The following is a 19576-nucleotide window of genomic DNA, read 5'->3' on the forward strand; positions in this document are numbered from 1 at the left end:
GTTAATGCGTCTTTCCTGCTATGTAGGGACCCAATTCCTGGCCAAGCTAGGCCAGGCTGCATTGGGCCAGGTCACACTAAGGGGCCTGTTCATGATTATAGACCAGAGGGACCAGGCCCCAGCCAGGGCCTGAGGCAGAGGGGAAAGGGAGAAAGAGAGAAGGAGTAGAAAGGAGACAACAGAGTGAAGACAGCTTAGTGTGGATAGAGGGACAGAGTGGTGGTGATGTTGTGGGTAGAGGATTGTCACAGGAAGTGGGGCAGACCCTACTGACTGTCCGCATCCTTTTACAGTTCCTTTTCTTTTACTGTTTTCATGTGTTTTTTCCTCTCATGATCTGTAGACTCTAAGAACATAACACAGGGGCCAGAAGAAAGACAGAGACAGAAAATAGGAAGAGAGAGCGCAAAGGAGGAAGGAAGGAGGGAGCTGAGGGAGCTAATCATTCTCTTTAATCACATTTTGGATGAGGTCCAGGTAGTCTGCGGTACTGAGAGCGAGACAGAGAGGGATGAGTGAGGACAGGAGTGTGAGGGAGACAGCAAGAGTGGGAGGGGGGGGCGGCAGAAAGAGAGAGATGGAGGAATAAATGGAAAGAGAGGGAGAGAGAAGATGAGAAGGGGACTTATGGAGAGAGGGAGAGAGGAGATGAGCCTGAGAGCAGAGCCCCTTGAAACAGCTCGAAGTGCAGCAGCGCTTAAGCAAGTGTGCACGTATGCCAATTCGTACTATGTCTATGTGTGTGTACGCAGGGGAGAGTGACAGCCGTTCCCGTAAATGCCCGCGAATGCTGAATCCAGCAAGAATCTGGTGTTAGAGCAGAGGCAGGGGGAGATCCATTTTAAAACTATGTGCATTAACTATACTTTTCCCCATAGATAAAGCACTCCACATGAATAATTTAGCCTCTCTTATGCTAATGGGATCATGAAAGTATCCCCTCCGTACCGTGTTTTCTCCCCCTCCACAACTCTTCTCGGCTTTCAACAATGGCCCTACCCCTTCCCAACAAACCATCAGACAGACATACTGCACTGTTTTCACAACAGACACGTGACTAACATGAAGCTGACATGTAGTGACAAGGCTAAAATGCACACAGAAGCTTACTAACAAACTCTGTAGCATTGTTATCCTCATTAAACAGGTATATCGTCGGCTTGTTTTCCTTTTTGAGGTATTGCCACTAGGATTTTACAAGTTATACGTTGTGTACACATCATGACTGCACTTGGTTTTAATGTTTATGTGATTGAAGTTTTGTAAGTGGCTGCAGATCCAGACTGCTCCTCGTCCACTTTTTTATTGCTTCACTGTCTGTCGAATAGAGAACACAAAAGGCAAAAGCATCGTTTCTGTATTCTTTTGCCTTTTTGTTCAGCCTCCGTTATCTATCACACGCTGAAATATCCCAGTTCACACATTTACAACATACACACACACACACACACACACACCTTTGTTGCTTCGCCGTTGTGCTGTGGTGCGGTGGGGGCACTGTGTAAAAATTATCAGTGCTCCAACAGCTGGGAGTGAGAGCCATGAAACAGCAGGGCTTGGGTCTGCTTTATTGTTTATCTGTTGTTTATGGGCCAGTGTTCAGCTTTAATTACTACACTAAATTAAACTCTAACAGGCACTTAGAGGGAACCAGCTAACACATGCACATGTATGCCCACATACACACACATACACACCATATAGTTTATATACACAGACACACCTCACTTATCACTCCAGAGCTGGAGTATAGCCTACTAAAATGCATCAGGACTTCCATCTTACATTTAGTAAATAAATCCTGTGGTGTTTTTGCTGTTTGTGGTCACATCTTTAATTCTTTGTTTCCATTCTCTAAATTTTTGCTCTTCTTGCGCATTAGGCGTAGCTCTAAAGAAAAGGCATAGCCAAAAGGCAAATGGAATCTGACAAATGCCAGATTCAACAGGCTTTGTTCACACTGGCACTCTCTTGGTGGACACAGTGAGTCGTGTCCCCAGCAGGAATAACCCCCACCCCCCACTTTGGTGAGTTCAGCCACAAAGACTATGCTGAGTGAAGCCCCTGGCCAGGGCCAATGGAGCTCATCACACTCCCTGGGCATACAAATACACAAACACACACACAAATGTACCACAACACCATCAAGTGCAGCATGCTCCCTTGGAGTCAAACACTCAAGCTCTCCCTCTCTTCCTCCCTCCCTCATCTTTGCCTCTCTCAGTCTCTCTGGGGAGTCTGTCTATCCGCTGAGTGTGGGGATTGTTCAATTGCTGAGAAAATGTACAAAATGCTTTCTCCTCTCTTCTGCTGAACCTTTTCCATCTACAGTAGAATTGTACAAAAAGCCCTTTTGCTCACCACTCAAGATGTCAAGGTGGATTTGGTCTACATGCAAAGCTAATAATTATGAGTGTGGACTGGAGCTAAGGCATGTAAATGCACACACACACACACATACGCACACTTATGCAAATACAGCAATTGTGAAAAACGTTATCTACCGTGCTGAATCAGTGTTGAGGATTTACAGTTCATGATTGAGTGCATTTGACTCCACTGTGTTTGGTGTGGGCAAATGTGCAGAGTATTTCATCACACTGCTCCATTGCACTTTGGGTGTTTAGCATATTACGGACACCTGCTTGGAAACGAGTGCTATCTTAAGGCACGCACATTCATCAAGTTTAACTCCCTGCAACTGATGTCTCTGATGTTTCTAGATAAGCTTGGAGGAGTTCCAGGGCACTGTTAATCAAAATGATGTGCAAGCAGAGCCAATGAAGTTATTGTGTGTTACCTTCTGAACCGTCTCACTTTAACTGCTGATGTTTGTTTATCTAGCCAGAACATAGGGAGTCACTCTTTAAGAGTCAGTAAGTGCAAGTGCAAAATGTGCCCTGAGGGTGATAATTGATATTTGCTTTTTTGCAGGGAAATTCTGAGAAAAGGAAAAATAAATGTCTGTTAGGAGCAGGGTTGGGGAGAGCGCAGAGCTGAGTATCGTGCTGAAACTTTCTTCATGTGTGTCAGAACCTTAACTGCCAATTTCACTGACAGCTATGAGCATGCTTCGCCTTGGTTTACTGCTTGACAATAAATTATTCCACAAGAGGGGCAATACATATCTGTGCACTTGTTAAATTGTTTTTTGGCACAAGTTCAGAGCAATGCTCAGTGCTGAGATACAAGCCAGAGATAGCGGAAGTAAATTATGTTCACAGAGATGGTCTTGAGTCCTGTATGATATGCACATATAATGTTTTTTGGGAAAAAAAGGGATACTGAACTTTTCTCTACTGCTGATCCCTAACACTGGTTAAAGGCACAGGGAAAGAACAAACAACAACTAAAAACTTTTTGTTCTTTGGGACAGTTTGACTCGGCCACTTAAAAAAATGCTTCATGATTTCTGGGAGAAATGAACTGGAGCAATAGATTCAATTCATCGATGCTTCTGCATCAATTTTCAAGGTAAATGTTTTTCACAGCACACAAACAACACACCTTTCAACAGGGGAGATGTTGATGTTTTTCTTGGCAGCTGAAGCCACAAGCACAGTGGGTCTTATGCACTCTTTCTGCCTCTCCTCCTCTCTCTCACTCTCTCCCATCTATTCTGTCTTCCTCAACTGATCCACATTGTCACCCCTTTTAACAGGGGCCAAGCTGTTAAAGACCCCATTACTGAAGTGAAGCACACATTTCATATTTTCTCTGCGGACTTGAGAGTGTGGACTACAAATTTTATGTGGAAATGTATTGAGATAGGAGGCGAGTTCATGCGTGGAGTGAAGTTGGAGGAGAGGAGGGAAAGGTGGAGAGGCTGGGGAGGGAAGGCTCTGTCAGAATGGAAGGGCCAGAGTCGGGAGTCAGCGAGCGCTTCAAGCGTTAACGTAATTGCAAGAATGTGAAAAATGAGGCGGCGGGGCTCCCGAGCGGAGCGAAAGGTCAGAGCATGCCTCACACAAAACAACTGGCTGGAGGACGGCCTCATTAGACCATTAAATCAGCTGCCCTCTCTCTCTTTTCCCTTTTTCTCGCTTTGCCTTCTTTTTCACCTTCTCTACTCTTTTACCTCTGTACTTCCGTGTCTCCTCTTTTGAACTCTTTTAAATCCCTTCGTTTGTTAAATGCAGTCTACTTTGTTTTTACTATGAAGCTTTTGAGCCGGTGGATCGAGCATTTAGCGCTCTTCAGTGTAGGTCAGACTCTGGCCTCGATCTAGTCCAAGTCTGTCTTGGCCCAGTGCATGGTCCTATACCGTAACTGTCTTTGGCCCATATTGATCCGCTGTTACTGGATACGGTGGGGAGAGGAGTCGATAAGTGCTCTGTGGATTACAGGTCACTTGTACTTATGTGTGTAAGATAATCAATAGGCAGTGCATTTCTTTCTCTCATCTCCCCTCTCTCTCTATTGTTCCTGCAGTCCTCATCTAACAGTGCAGTTTAAAAGTGAGCACAGAAACTCCTCTCTGTCTACGTTGTCTCTGACCTGCTATGAAGCACTGTGCCAACTAATATCATTACACCTACAACTAATTCTTTTTTTTTTTTTTTTACAATACAAAAAGGCAATTATCCCTATTGAGATCAACTATACGTCACATTAATATTAACAATTCCTTCAACATGTTTAGGCAGACACATCCTGTTGTTTAGGGAAAGCCTATCCATCAGTGTGTTCCCTTCTTCAACTACCCTGACAACAACCTGTGATCCAACTAGTGCTGACACAGGCAACCACAGAGGTCTGCTGTGGCCCTCAGCCTGTGGTCAGTAATGGTTAAGAAGCTGCAACTACTGCTTCTGTCTAAAGAGGAGAAGATGATTTAAGCAGTCCCACCACAGGCACACATCCCATCGATACATTTGATTGCTTATTGGCAAAGCGATAGCCTTGAACGGACACAGCAAGCTGCGGCACTCTGTGAGAGAGCCGGTGTAAGTGTGCGTCTGAGCGTCTGAGCGTGTTTGTGTGTGTGTAGACGATGTGATGAAATTTCATGCAAAACCCCGGACGCTGCTAGAGTGCTCACACAAATACAGAAAAAGACCCACAAAGATACACACCCACACTACTGACACTGAAAGGAAATCTTGCTGTATTCAAACCAAAGAGGACAAGAAAAAAAAGGCAGATAGCTCATCAGAGGATGCCTTAGTTCACGCAGCAGCTGCATTTGATAAACAATTTAATCTCCACAATGTATTGATATTTGGTGTCAACTTTAATTTCAACTAGTAGCTCGTGCTTTGATTAGTTGTCAAAATTGTACCATGACAAAAATAAAAGGTGGATAAGTGTGACTTACACACACTATCTTTAATAAATTCCAATACATTTGTTTTGAAATGTATTATTATTGTTTGGCAGGTCGAGAACAAGATAAAACAAGGCTCACTGAGACGTTATAAGGGGCTGTTGTGTGAGCAAAGTTAATATGGTTTGAATGCAAGCAAGAACTGGCAGAAATATACCATTAATCACCCGCTTTTGTTCAGCTCTCTAAATAGCAACATTTTGGAAACCCTTTTTACTGGATGTGGTATTACAGTGGCTGTTGCTTTTATATGCATGTGTGTGTAACAGTGGATAAGCGGGTTCATTTTTAGGTGTGATTACATGGACGCCAGTCAAAAAACAGGATAATCCAATGTGGAAAAGGTGAGGCTCAAATGTATGTGTAAAGAGAGAGGTGCCATCTATTCACTGCACATCTCACATTAGACAGGGTTAAATTGAAGTGTTGGCAAGTCGACCCATGCATAATGATTAATACTATATGTCCTACATGGATCTGTGCCTTTATCTATCTATGTTTACATATTACTGTTTGAGCGCACAAGTGGATGCATGTGTGTGTCAGCTTGCGTGCATGTGCATGCCCATTTTTTGTGCTGGCTCACCTTGTTCACTGCTATTGTCACCGCTCTGTGAAGCATGTCCCCCGCTGGAGGGCCCCGGTGTGCCGGCTGAGTGTGTGGAGGTGGCGTCATCGTGGTCTCTCCAGGAAGCTGGGTTCTGAGGTTTGAAAAGAGAGAAAGTGAGCGTGGGATCCATCCGTGCATCCATCCACAATCCCCAGTCCAAACCACAAAACAGGAGCAGAGAGAGCAGGAAGGAGGAGAAGGGGAGGAGGAAGAGAAACAGAAAGAGAGAGAGACTGCATGAGTATGATGGAAATGTGAGAGTGACATCTATAAGAGTTTACAGGCGCTGTGAGGGCCCTTGGCGTGCTTACATTCTCCTGGCAAGGAGAAGAGCTCCACTGCCTATTTTCCAGCTAGCAGACAATGAACGATGCCACTATTATCATAGATGAATAGAAAGAAACTAATGCACTAAAGCAGCTGGCAATAAGTCAAAACACTGTAATCAAAGTGCTTCATTAATGCATGAGAGCAAAACACAGCACTGTTAATGTGGCGTTTGATTTTGAATGTTGCAAGTGAAGTACTTGTGAGTAATTGTCTAAACACATATGGCAGAGCCCAGTGGAGTTCGTTTATGCCATAACGAATTGAGACTTCCGTGTCAAGTGAGAAATATAGAGGTAAAAGGTCCAAACACACCACAGCCACCATTAATCATTACCACTGTCAGAAATGAAAATAAGATATGACAGTGATTCTCCTGCTAATCTGCCAAAAATGTGTCCACGCCCACGCTGACATACACACACGCCCACTGAGGCTTGCAGAATTACACTTATGCACACATGCTAATGACATAATAGAGCAAGAAGCATAAACACACATGCGCACATACTCAGTTTTATATATACAAACATGCTGGAAAAAAAGTGTTAAGGCTCAGCTGGCTAACTTCAAAGAAACGTCCATAAACAAATTCATAGCTTTCAAGATGACTTTTTTCTTCTTCCCTCCGACTACGTTTCATTTTCTCTTTCCTGATCATTCCCACTGCCTGTCGGGGCACACAGGGAAACAGGATTTTCTACTGTACAGGAAAGGCTTTATCAGTTCCACATGAAGGCAGGCTAGAGGTGGAATTTCCTCTGTCATTCAGGCAAGAGAGGGACAAACCAATCACGTCATTTACTACACCGAGGCCTGCAAACACACAGCCAATCAAATATACACTCCACACAGTGTCTCACACACAGAGTTAATACAGCTTCAGAGCTCGCACAACCCTTAGCAAGTCTTTCCCAATTTAACATGTCACCTTAACACGATGACAAAATGTTGGCAAATATAAGCCCAGTGTTGTCTGGGGCCCGAGAAGAGCAGTGCCTTGAGCAGAACCCAAGCCAAACAAACACAGGCCTGCACCAAGGCTTCCCACAAACCTCAACCCACTTCTCAGTTCCCGCTATGGGTTTCTTCTTTTCCTTGCCCAAACACACACAAGCACACGTGTATACATACGAAAGGAACATGTACATGCCACAGAATATTCCAAGAAAGAGACCGTTTTTACCATTTTGTATTACTTCAGTAGTGTTCCTGATGTTCGTTTCCCTCAGCTCCCGCCAGACAGGAGCCTGCCTGCTTTGGTGCCCCAGTCAGAGTGAGCTGTACTGGAGGAGGATAGACAGGATAGAGCCTGGAGACTAGTGGAAGTTTGCAGGGAAACAGGGGCTATAAGACAAGCGGCTGCTAAGCTCCCCTGGGTGCGCAGTCCTGATGTGCTACTGCTTGTTCTGCTGCAGAGGCGAGGCTGCTGCTATGCCTGTAAGCGGGGCCCTTTTATCTGCTAAGTTTTGGGGGGAAGGAGGGCTGTTTTCTCAAACAGCTCTGAGCTGAAAACAGCAGACAGAAACACACAAGGCCCTTCAGACCCTCCGCTCCACTCAAGGCCCTCTCAGCGTCAGCTGTTCACCGGATGGCAATCAGATAAAGAGCTCGGAGAATTACTCCGAAGAGGGGTAAGAAGACAGGGGGAACAATAGCCCACGCATTGGTTTTAGTCCGCCAGAATACGCGGATGCAAAGTGTCCCTGCTCTGAGAGGGCTGGGTGATTGTGATGTGTGCATTCTGTGAGCCACTGATCAACACATGGTATACTTCACACGAACAAGCTCTGTTGTTATAGTAATTTTCTGTTTTACTCAACACAGCCTGCGCCAGCACCAGTGTGCAAAAACCTATCAACCTCCTCACACACTTTAATTTAGTCTTTGTCTCGTGGAACATGGAGGTAATGAACACAGAGGGGTAAAAATCCTAGATTCCCAGAGCACATAATGTCCTTAAACAGAGCTGGGATCAGTGCACTCCAAACGGGCTGTTGTTGTTCCAAGAGAAGAAAATGACTGGGTTCTACTTCCTCACAACGAGACACCCACTGCTGGCGAGATGCGAGACAGACTTGAAAAAACTATGCTCGCTGCTCTCACACTCTCCCTTGTCCTCTCTCTCTCTAACACTTGCCAGCTATGGCCACAGCACGATTTTAATGCAACAGCTGAATCGATAGGACTTAATTTAGCTATCATTGCAGAGTAATGTGTCATTTTTAATGGTACTGGCACTAAATTAAATTCAAAGACACCTCAGCTAATGGTGTTAAAGGGAATGATATTTTGCTTTGATTTGCTACCCTATGGGTTTAATGGGCCTGCATGCTAGGTTATAGATAAAGCTTTGTTAGTTCGGTTCTTGTAGGGCAAAAAGCAGACTGCAGCACTTTAAATGACCTGATAATAATAATACAGTGGCTACTAGGACAAGTGCATATGCAGTAGATATTTTTAATGAAGCGCACACTTGTCTTTTTTAACACCTGAAAGTCGCCTCTCATTCATAACCCTGCCTGCAAAACGAGACAACAAATATCCAAGCAGGAGTGTTAACTTTCCACGTTCAGCAAGGCGACAAAGGCAACAGCCTTTCCTCCCCATGAATAATTTAGTGGGCCTTTCTGAGCCGCGGAGGGTGCATCATCAGACACTGCGCAACACAAACACAAACACACAAAACCATTCTGTCACAACCCCCTAGGGTCTGATAAAGTTCAAACAACTTATAAAAAAAAATCATGTCACCCAAACACTCTTCTTCAACCTACACAGGGAATGCTCAAAAAAAACAACAACAGCGGATGAAGCGAAAGAAGAAAGAAAGGCCTCGAGCCCGTGTGACTATTCCCTAAAGCTGGGCGTAATTAGGAGTCAAACATGGTTCACTCCATGCTCTTCACTAATTGTGTTAAAGAGCAGTGTTACCAGGAGGAGGAGGAGAACGCCAGCAAGCAAACACACATACATGTGCAGGAACACACACACACACACACACACAAACACAACAGGACAAGATAGAGAATAAGATACAAAAGCGTAGTCTCTAGGGGCTGCCTTTTCTATTTGCTGGGGTTAGCAACTGGCGACTGATAATACAAGTTGTAATTAATATAAAACCAGGAGACAATATGGGGAGAAAGGCTTGTAGGGCAGCCAGACCACAGGAGAGCAGGAGAATGCTGTCGTCTCCTCTGCTCCCGTCCCCTGTTTCTCATTTACAAACACCTGCCTGGCACAATCTCACTTCCCTCCCTGCACTCTGCCTACATCCCTAGGAATTTCAAATAAAATTGATTTAGAAGCATCATTGAATTTCCCTCAAATTCCCCAGGAACCTGGAGGGGAAAGGCAAGAAATCTGTTGGCGTAGTAGCAGCGTAAGGTACACAGAGAACCATTAGGCGTGTGTGTTTACGTGTATGTCGTACTGCCACTGCGAGGAGCAGCTACAGGGATCCCATGCTGTACAGAATCGCTGACACACCAGGAACACGCAGAACCGTAAATCATAAAGCAGGCTGATATTTCAAGACACATCTTGCCACATGGCGTAAACAGAGAAAAACTGCTCACACATTTTTGTTGGGTTGAGTGCGTAATTATATACAGAAGCTTTTGAAAAGAGTAGGTGCACCTTCACTGAACAGCTGAGTATTTACAACACCCTCAATTATCCTAAATATAAAAACTCCTTAATTTACCAGCTAATAATTCACCGCAGCATGTTTAAACAGACATGAAGGATTGACTGATTGTATTTATGCTTGAAAACTTTCTCTGAGGCGAAAGCATTTTTTTATGTGGTGAATGGCACATGGCGTGTACAAATGCGTCTTCAAAAAGAAGAGATTAAATACAAAATATGTCACCGCTATTGTTATTCATCTGTTTGGCAGATGTGAAAATGACACATCCAAAATATGAAATGACATAAATATAAAACAGACAAGTCATTATAGATAATTCTGCTTTCATTTATTCCTCATAACAAATAACTTAAAATGGGCTTTCCAATCAGTATGCAAGTATATTTCTGCACTGTCATTAACTGTATATGTTGTATTTATCCCAATATAAATATATAGTGCATGAATCTTGTGATTCTTAAATGACTGCTGAGTAACTGTTTATCATTGCCGTCATTTACAGCTTTCATGCAGTTAGTGGAAAGGGAGTGTGGGAGATGCAACAAGTGAGCCTCTCTCCAGCCACGGTAGCTATGATTAGATATGCCTGCCAACAGGAGCCTGCTTCTGAACACTAATCAAATAGGAAATGTAAGGCCAGACATCCCACCATCACAAAACAATTGTGTGAAACAGGCAGAGTGGTCCAAGTCAACGATGCACTGTTTTCACGAGAAAAAAGGGGGGGGGGGGGATTCAAACATCGTCAGTCCCTGAGGAGAACAATGCTAGTTGAATTAGAACACCTCCAAAACGGAGAAATTCCACGGTTCAGCAGGCCGGCTCGGCCCGAGGGCTCGCTGTCCACAGGCAAAGTGAAGGCAGAGGACTGTATACGGGCTGCAGTGTGCACAGTGGCATACAGAAACAGGATATTACTGAGCTCCCAGCTCCACTCATACACACAGTAAATCACTGCATGGGTACAACATGAACTATTGCTTTACTTTACTGAACCTGTGACATCACCCTATCTGACCAATGGTCTACTCCAAGAGCCTGCACCAGAGAATCTAATGTAAACAGAAAGGTCTTTTTTTTTTCCCGTTTTGCCTTCCTAGCCATGCAGAGTCAAGATAAGCTACACCATAACCCCTATGGGAATTACTATCACTCCCTGAGGAAAGCTCTCTAAAATGAAGCGCTGAGTCCTGCAAATCCTACCAAATTTCTATATAACCAATCTTGAACTATGCAAAAATGGAAAAAAGACCAAAGCGTGCAATGCACATGCATAGAGGAAGTGAAAAGCCTTCTGTTAATAAGTAAGCTTGAATGAAGAAGCGGCACAATAGCAAGAGAAGACACAAAAGCTAATTCATTAGAACAGATAATATTCAGACACTGTTAATTCTATTTGCCTCCCTAATTGGATGTAGCACAGAAGAGACAGAAATTTTATTCATTAATTAAAAGACATAAAAAAAAACACTGGCAAGCACTCATACACGCACAAATACGCACAACACACTGCAGCCACCGCTTACAAATCTACAGCCCTCTGTTTTCGCCCTTTATATGTAATACAACTTTGTTTTCCTTTCTTTCTTTTCAATAGCATGGGGTTGATCTGACGAGGGGTACTGAGTTAGGAAGCCTTGGGTGGGCTACATGGTTGAGATGAAGGGAAGGAAGCAAAAAAAAGGAAATCAACAGTGTGAGCGAGGCCTCATCCCGCTCTCACTACACCGTAATCCAATCATCTCTAAGACAATGCTGCATTCAAGTGTAAATAAAACTGTGCTTATTATCCTCTACTGTCAGGTACAGAGAGGGGAGAAGGGGGAAAGAGAAAGAGGTCGAGAAGGAAGGAGACACACACACACACACACACATACACAAAGACAAGCTCAACGGTCTGCCTCCTTCACAGTGAAGAGCCTCATCAACTCCAGAAAAACCAACTTTCACCAAATGAGATGTAGCCCTGGGCTATATATTAAAAATGCATATCAAAGCAAAGAAAAATGGACGTGAGAAATCCTACCTAAATAAATTAGCATATCTAACTACCAAACTGCCTTCCTCTCCTGAATGAAAAGCGAGGACAGAAATTAATAATAAAATACAGCCAAGTACAAATGAATAAATAAAAGAAATAAAGCAAGACAAGTAGGGCAGGAGTTGCCATCCACACAGTGGAGCAGGTTTGCAGCCAAATGTATTTTTCTACATGTGTTCACCTGAATAGTTTGAGTAGATTTTATTTTCTAGCATCACGAGGAGCACACATGTTCACACACAGTGCACAAAGATTAAGCACTGGGATCTTATTTATACTGTAAAGTGGAGTGTGGATAGTTCGGGGGCCACTTTTTTTTTTTTTTTAAATCACTTCTCAGCTCAGACACAGCTCTAAAACCAAACAACGAAAAAAAACAAACTCCCTTCTGCTTTTGTCAGATTCAGCCCTGCAGTCAGGTTTTTGCTGTGAGCAAAAGTTCACTGGTGCCACAGAAGTGAAATAAATCCTTCAAAACTAAACACCTAATGAGGTGGTCAGTCCAAATGACTCCAAGATGAATGGCTTGTCATACAACCTCCCTTGTTTATTGCTGCTCCTGATTTGCTTTATTGGCATATCTAATTTTCTAATTATCAAAATATTTCTCACAAGTGGACTGATGACAAAGCTGGTGTCTGAGCAGTGGAGACACCATTGGAAATTGGCTTGAGTATCAACCATCTGCCACGAAACTAAACAGGCTAGTTTATCTAATCTCTGCAATATAAACAACAGCATGCCTCATTTCTACACTTGTGTTGGAGGACCATAATATTGCCGTTTTGACCGTTTCTCAAACCAACACCGGCATCTTCTGCCTAATTGCGTTTGAATTCAGCGTGTGCAGCGCGCTGCGTGTCCCCCGTGAAGGCGACGGGCTTTCAAAAGGGGAGAATCCACCGCTATTAGGCCTATAGCCAGACCCAACAGATGTCGCGCACTGACTTTGCATAACACTTAAATCTACTTTAATTCCTAATAGGCTTGGCCTTGTGCTGCGCAGATATTAACTAGTCACTTAGTTGCAATAGCCGCTGTTTTTTTTTTTTTTTTTTATTTCTCACCAAAACATTAGCTTCATCACAGACCTGAGTAAGGAGCAATCATCCCTAGATATCAACTCAATAATCCAACTGTCAGCTCAATCCATATAACAATGAGAGACTGTGTTTATTACACCGAAAATGCACGATTTAAACCAGGGAATCGATCTTCAAATTTAAAGCTACTGTACTTCAGGTGCATATAATTGAATTCAGCATTATGGAGCCTCCAGCCATAAAATGGGAGCAGAAGGGGGAAAGCCACTGCAGAGCAAACCACACGGCAATCAATACGAAACAATTAAACACATTAACATCAACAGCAATGGAAGGCCTCCAGACGAACCATCATATGCCTTGTGAACTTGACATTGATGGTAAGCCTTTAGCTCTGAGATCTATTTCAATAGGCTACCACTCTCCTCTCCACCTCTGCAGCAAAATTCACAGCTTTACGCACAGGCCACAGCCAGCTCCCACAGCCTCAAACATAAAGCCCTTTTTCTTTTCAAATATTGGCCTGAAGCTGCAGCTTACCGTTGATGCCCTGCTTTAATGTTAAACCTGCGTAACAGATAATTGCCACACGTTTTTTTTTTTTTTTTTTTTTTTTGTTCCAGCGTGCAACTCTCCGTAACGCACAGCAGCGATTTACACACACACACACACATACACGCACGCACACGCACACCCACTCAAACCTCCAGCACACACACACACACACACACACACAAGCAAGCACGGACGCATTATGCACACATGGCTGCCCCTAATCAAAAGACTAAAACAATAACTCAGTCTATTGTATCACATCTAGCTTATGACCTCAGAACATCGATCGGCAGATTTTCCTTGCAGAACAGAGCATGCTCTATTTACTGATGGCACAGCAGGGTCACACACACGCACGCACACACACACACACACACACACGCACACACGCACAGCAGAGGATAAGTAGCCTAAAAGTTATGAGAAGCAACAAACAAGCTCGACCATTACAAAAATGAACGCTTATTCATTTGCACTCTTTTTTTTTTTTTAACTTCTATCGACTCAGATATTCTATTACACCAGCAGACACGCACAAGAAGCAGCACATTGCATGTTATGAATACGATAAAGGTTGTGTTACTTACGTGATCTGCAAGGTTAGTCGATGATCCCGAGAGTTCTTCGTGATCTGATTTGGAGCTGCCATCCCGTTCGTCAATAACTAGATCTATTGGCATTTTTCCTTTCAAACAACTGATGTACCGATGGCAAAAATTGTCGCAGAGCTCGTGGACCTGGATAAGGGGGGGGGGGACAAAAAAGGAAGAAAATGGCTTTTTTCAGGATGGGGAAACGCTTCAGCCAGTCCAAGAATAACTCCAATTAAGGCGCATTATCGGCGGCGAGGAAACAATAGTGAAATTGTTGCAGTGCTTATTATTCTCCAGAGACTGAAGCAACAAGTTGAACGACCAAAAGAAAAATAAATAAATAAAATAAACAGCATTGCTGGCGAAATAATGACCAGCTGAAACCAAATCTGCGGATCAATAACAGTGAGCAACGTGAGCAAAAAAAAAAAACAAAAAAAAACAAAAAAGGCTCCAATAAGTGTCATCAATATTCACTAAATGAAGAAGCGTGTTTTAGGAAAATGGAAAAACGCTGAGCATGTCTCTCACTGCATTTAAATGTGCTCATAGCACAGTGTATTTAAAAAATATAAAATATAATTATAATAAAATACAAGCTGCACAGGTGAAAGGAACTTAAAACATCAAGATGTATAGGATAATATTTACCTTTTCTAATTCCAAGAGGTGAAACCGTAATACTTGTATGGCTTGTATCATCTGGAGCAGAAGAAAATGAGCACAATTTATATCACAATATTTATATATACCACAGATAATTTTACACTTGATCCGCCCGTCTTAACACTATGGAGTGCACTGTAGCCAAATGTGATTGTTTTTTTTTTTACTCATAAAGCAGAAAGCTGCATGTCAGTCTAACATGCTAAGTCATGACACACTGGTCACTTGGGTCAGTTAGATGAGAAAACGGAACAATGAGAGCGGCAACTGTGGTCGCACAGCTCCACTTCAGAACTCCTCTGACATCTGTGCGGAAGTTTAAATCATATGTTCGTGTATTTACTGTTTGATGAGGCGGACACTCCAGAGTATCCCAAGACAAGGCAGAGCGCAACCGCACCGAGGCGGTGAGTGGTGAGAGGCAGAGGTCAGAGTGCGCGCTTACCAAATTGTCCAACTCTGGATTTGATGAAAATAAAGGTTTTTCTGCTCGGACCTAAAATAATACAGCAAAATGTCAAAGTTAGTTTAGTAAAAAAAAAAAAACAAAATGGATTGAAACCTGATAGTGCAACTGGCAAATTTCATAAATGATCCAACATTTGTGTGCATGAGAAATTTAGCAGAGAACACACACTTTAACTTGATGGGAGCAAAAGGGGGGGAAGTTTGTGTTGGAGTAAATGATGAAGCAAGACAGCAAACTGTGTGCAACCTCCCAAAATTATATTTCTTTGAATGTTTAGAAAATTTTGACCTGTTTGGCAAAGACTGCAATGTCCTCATTGAAGGAGTCTGAGGAGCAGACATCGCCGCCTGCTACGCCGGGCTCCCTCGGAGTACACGTCGCCAGCTCGCACTTCTCAAAAACCAGTGCGAGCAGTGGGAATAAAGGGTGACTGCAAGAGGGGAAACACAGCCTGAGTACAAGCAGCACGGCGGCTCCACTAAGCCCACTGCAAAAAATATCTGTCTGTCATTTCTTTACGCACACTGGCTCCAAAAGTCTTGATTTTCTCAAAGCAAATAAAATATTATCACGTTTGCGTGAAACCATTTGACTTTATTCCAGCTGTGTAGCTTCTACACACAACTCTTACTGCAAGTGGGCCACATCTTAAAGGAAGGCAGACAGCGACTAAAACAATATATCAGGGTTTAAGATCAGTCTTTTAGCAGCTGGTTGAAGCTGTCAAGACTAAATAGGCATCTGGAACATTTCAGCTCTTCGATTTGAGGAAAACGAGCAACTTTCGAGTCGGTGTGATATTAATCGACTTGTTGAAACTGACATTTCTTGCAGTGCAAACTGGAAACGGCCGAGAAGTCGACAAAACTCCATAAAAACAAGACTGACACACGCAACACTGATGAGCAGCATTTTCTGGATTTTAATTATAGTGCCTGAAAAAATAACTTAAAAATAAATATAATAATTTTGTTGAGTTACATTAAAGCCACACTGAGGCACCAGCCACTTTCATATTTCCTCCCTAATAGATTATAGATTAAACAGAGGTGATTAAAAAAGCAGGTAAAATGTAACATCACGGTGAACATGAGCAACATAATTTTCATAAAACTAAATTACAATTTTGGAGGCGGCTATTTCAACACTTAACACCTGAAAACTGGCATCAGCTTCTTAATTGATATCATTTAGATTCATGTCAGCCTAAAAATAAAGGTGAACTCTCTGCTGCGGACATGAAAACCTGACTAAAAGAGATGAAGTGGATTTGGTCTACATCCCAGATTAGAATGATCCACTGTGGATTACAGCACGGGCTGTGTACGAGTATCAGGGAGGAAATATCTGAAAACATTTCTAAAGTTCTGTAATCATCACTAACGACGTCCAAACACGCTTTGTGCCATTGTTTGACCATAATCTGACAAAAAAGTAGAATTATAAAAACACGGGCTGCGTCGTGACGCGCTGTGTGTGTGTGTGTTACTGCAAACAACATTTGAAAACGTCCACGGGTTTGCAGGCAGCAATGAGGACGTTTAAACGAGTCGAGGCTGTGGGCTGTAATATTAAAGCAGCCTGCACAACGTAGAATAATTGTTAATTATGCTGAAACTACTTTTTTTATTGTGACTTTCAGGCTTGGACTCTGCACGGAGAGCTTCCATATTATTTCATAGCTCATATTTCAAGCTCAAGGCTTCTTCTCACTGCAGGCTTGACGATGCCTTCTACAATGCGTATAAAATTACACATCAACAAAACTCCCCTGACCAACAATAGAGCTCCAGAACCTGCGGTCGATCCTGCACAAAAACACCATTAAAACGTGGCCGCTTGGAGAGAAAACTCCAACAAAACCAACTTAAGAGAAAAGCTGAAAACTTTGGAAAACACATGCATGCACGCTGATCCGTGGAAACCTTACCCATAAATTTGATCTTTATCCCTCTTTAAAACGTCGTTGACAGCAGAGCCCATGCTGGTGGGCATAACGTTTGGATGGGGAGCGTGGGCTCCGTAGTGCTGGCTGGCGTGCAGCGGCGGTCCGTGGTTCAGGTGGTGGACCTGGGGAAGCGGCCGGGGAGCATGCGGGTCCCCGTACATCGACGTCGGGACACCGTCCATCCCACCGTAATGGGCCAGCTCATCGTACTGAGAATAAAATCAGAGCAAAAGTCAGCGGGCTGTCCGGCTACTTGTTAAACAAACGTGAAAAAGTACGAAAAACCATGCCGTCTCATTTTGAATACACGCAAATGAGAAACTAATAAGTTGTTGCTGTGCAAATGCGCCGCATCCAGGACAGAAAAGTGGCACATATTGAATCTGTTAAACGGGTTTGTCATTACCAGAAACATTCTAACTTAGGTGTGATCCCCGACAGAGAGTTTGGTTGGTGAAAAAGAGCGAATTAGTTTGGAGTCTCCTGTGAAACTGCTCCACGACTGTCGTGGAGGCTGTCGGTAAAAGCAGGGGCTGTCACTTTGCTTGAAGAGAAAGGGCGCTGCAAAAATGTCAAATATAGTGGCTTGGATAGGAATACTTTGTAAATTTGCCACCACACGACAAGAGGGTTACCAATTCGAGGGCCTCCCTACAGTGGATTTGAACAGGTACGTGTAGGAGATTTAAAACCTACCCTTTGCGCCATCAGGCTGCGCTCCAATAAACTCCTGAATCTGTCGTATATTTAATATCCCAGTCCCGGTTAGAAAGTGATTTAGTAGCAAGATTCCCTTTTCAACCAACTTTGCGAATTCTCCTATTCGCCAGTGTGGGTCAGTTGAAACCGTAGCATCAGGGAGTTTTGCAATTTTTCTTGTTTTCCCTCTTTCCTCGGAAAAAAAAAGAAAAAATGCGCCAAAGTGAAGGTTACAATCGGCCCATCAACAACCTGCATGTAACTAAACTGTCGTGTCTCATGGCTTTTTGCCACTCCAGCTGTCAATCAAAGCCAGAGGTTGTCAAGGTAATGAATGAATGACGGTTGGCGATGATGTTCAAGAGAAGGACGAATCTTTTTAGTCCGTTTTCATCCCGCAAGTCCGCGTCTCCTTTAATGCCTCCAGATCGCTATCTTGTTTTATTATCACTGTAAAAAAGAAAAAAAGAAAAAAAAAGCTGTAGAAATTAACAGACTGCGATTCAGATCTTCCCTTTCTTTCCCCTGTAGGTATTTCGTCTATCTGGCGAGACTGAGATGAGTGAGTGTCAGCGAGTGTTGGCAGGTTGGCTGCTAGCTTGCTTATAGAAACAGAGTCAGTTCGCAGCGCTGAGCGGTGGGCGAATGAAATGACGGATCCCGGAAGTAGTGGTGGCCATAGCCAGTCCTACAGCAGCTCCAGAAAAGAGAGAGGAGAGACCAAATCTTGTGATATGCAGAGTATATGCGAGGCAAAGGGACGGCTTCAAATCCACACTGGGGGTAAAACCAATCCAACGCAGCTCCAACTCCCACCCAATTCCTTTTCGCCGAGAAGAGTCCTAAGAAAAAGCAGAAACGGCTGAGTGAGGAGGGTTTATCAGCGCGAACACTTAGGCTGCACGGCTCTGAGTTAAATAAAACCCAACGCTAAAACTCCACTCTCAACTTAACCGCACAGATTATGATTTGGAATAAATAAAAAACAGTTACGCACGACACTTTTACGCACGGTTCAACAGTAGATTGACACAAGATAAATGTAAATATTGAAACTTTTATGCATCGTTGCAGTCATTGAATAGAAGCAAAAGATTATAGGGCATATTCACTGAAAGATACTAGAATATCTCGGGAATGCTGAGTTTAACATATGAGCATGACGCTTACTTGTTATCTGTTTTGTGGTTATAAGCCTGTGTGCCTACGTAATATCTCAGTAATACCTACTAATCTTACAGCTAATTATCGTTCTGGTCTTTTTAAGCGAATGAAGCGACATGCAGCACCCCTCTAAGTCCACAATGAACTTTTCCAAGAGGAAAAAAGCTTCTGTGGAGAAAGTAATTTTGTATGTTTCTTTCGTCCAATCGCCTCTCTTGATAGAAATCTGTGCCTTACCTCAGAGTAGTCAATTATCAAAGCTCCCCAAGATCATCAATCATGTGAGGAGATTGAAGTTTAGAGGAGGAGCAACGCTCCGGCCATCGATTGCAGTGGAGCCCTTTTTGGAGTCTGAACACTTTTACGCACAAAACAGAAGCAGGCCATCTATTCCCTCTAATATTAAGCTCCATCAATGCTAATATGGTATCATGGCTGTATTGATAGGTTCTCACATAAAGGCTCCATTTATGGCTCCGT

The 19576-nt window shown here is 43.2% G+C and overlaps 1 protein-coding gene across 5 annotated transcripts in view; it reads right to left on the reverse strand.

Annotated features, from left to right (window-relative positions):
• Positions 1-18784, reverse strand: part of meis2a (Meis homeobox 2a) — a 77037-nt gene extending 58253 nt beyond the window's left edge. For 3 of the 5 annotated variants that reach the window (XM_026339918.1, XM_026339917.1, XM_026339920.1), the window contains exons 1-7: positions 17930-18784; positions 17216-17442; positions 15574-15715; positions 15262-15312; positions 14802-14852; positions 14145-14294; positions 5913-6027 (exon numbers count right to left, since the gene is read on the reverse strand). In XM_026339918.1, coding sequence (XP_026195703.1) covers positions 5913-6027; positions 14145-14294; positions 14802-14852; positions 15262-15312; positions 15574-15715; positions 17216-17442; positions 17930-17941 — 748 coding nt within the window. In that variant the 5' untranslated portion in view covers positions 17942-18784. The remainder of the gene's footprint in view (positions 1-5912; positions 6028-14144; positions 14295-14801; positions 14853-15261; positions 15313-15573; positions 15716-17215; positions 17443-17929) is intronic. The other 2 variants (XM_026339919.1, XM_026339921.1) reach the window with 1 other exon arrangement.
• Between the last annotated feature and the right edge of the window lie 792 nt (positions 18785-19576).

Source organism: Anabas testudineus, chromosome 22, assembly GCF_900324465.2.
Source record: "Anabas testudineus chromosome 22, fAnaTes1.2, whole genome shotgun sequence".
Lineage (NCBI taxonomy): Eukaryota > Metazoa > Chordata > Actinopteri > Anabantiformes > Anabantidae > Anabas > Anabas testudineus.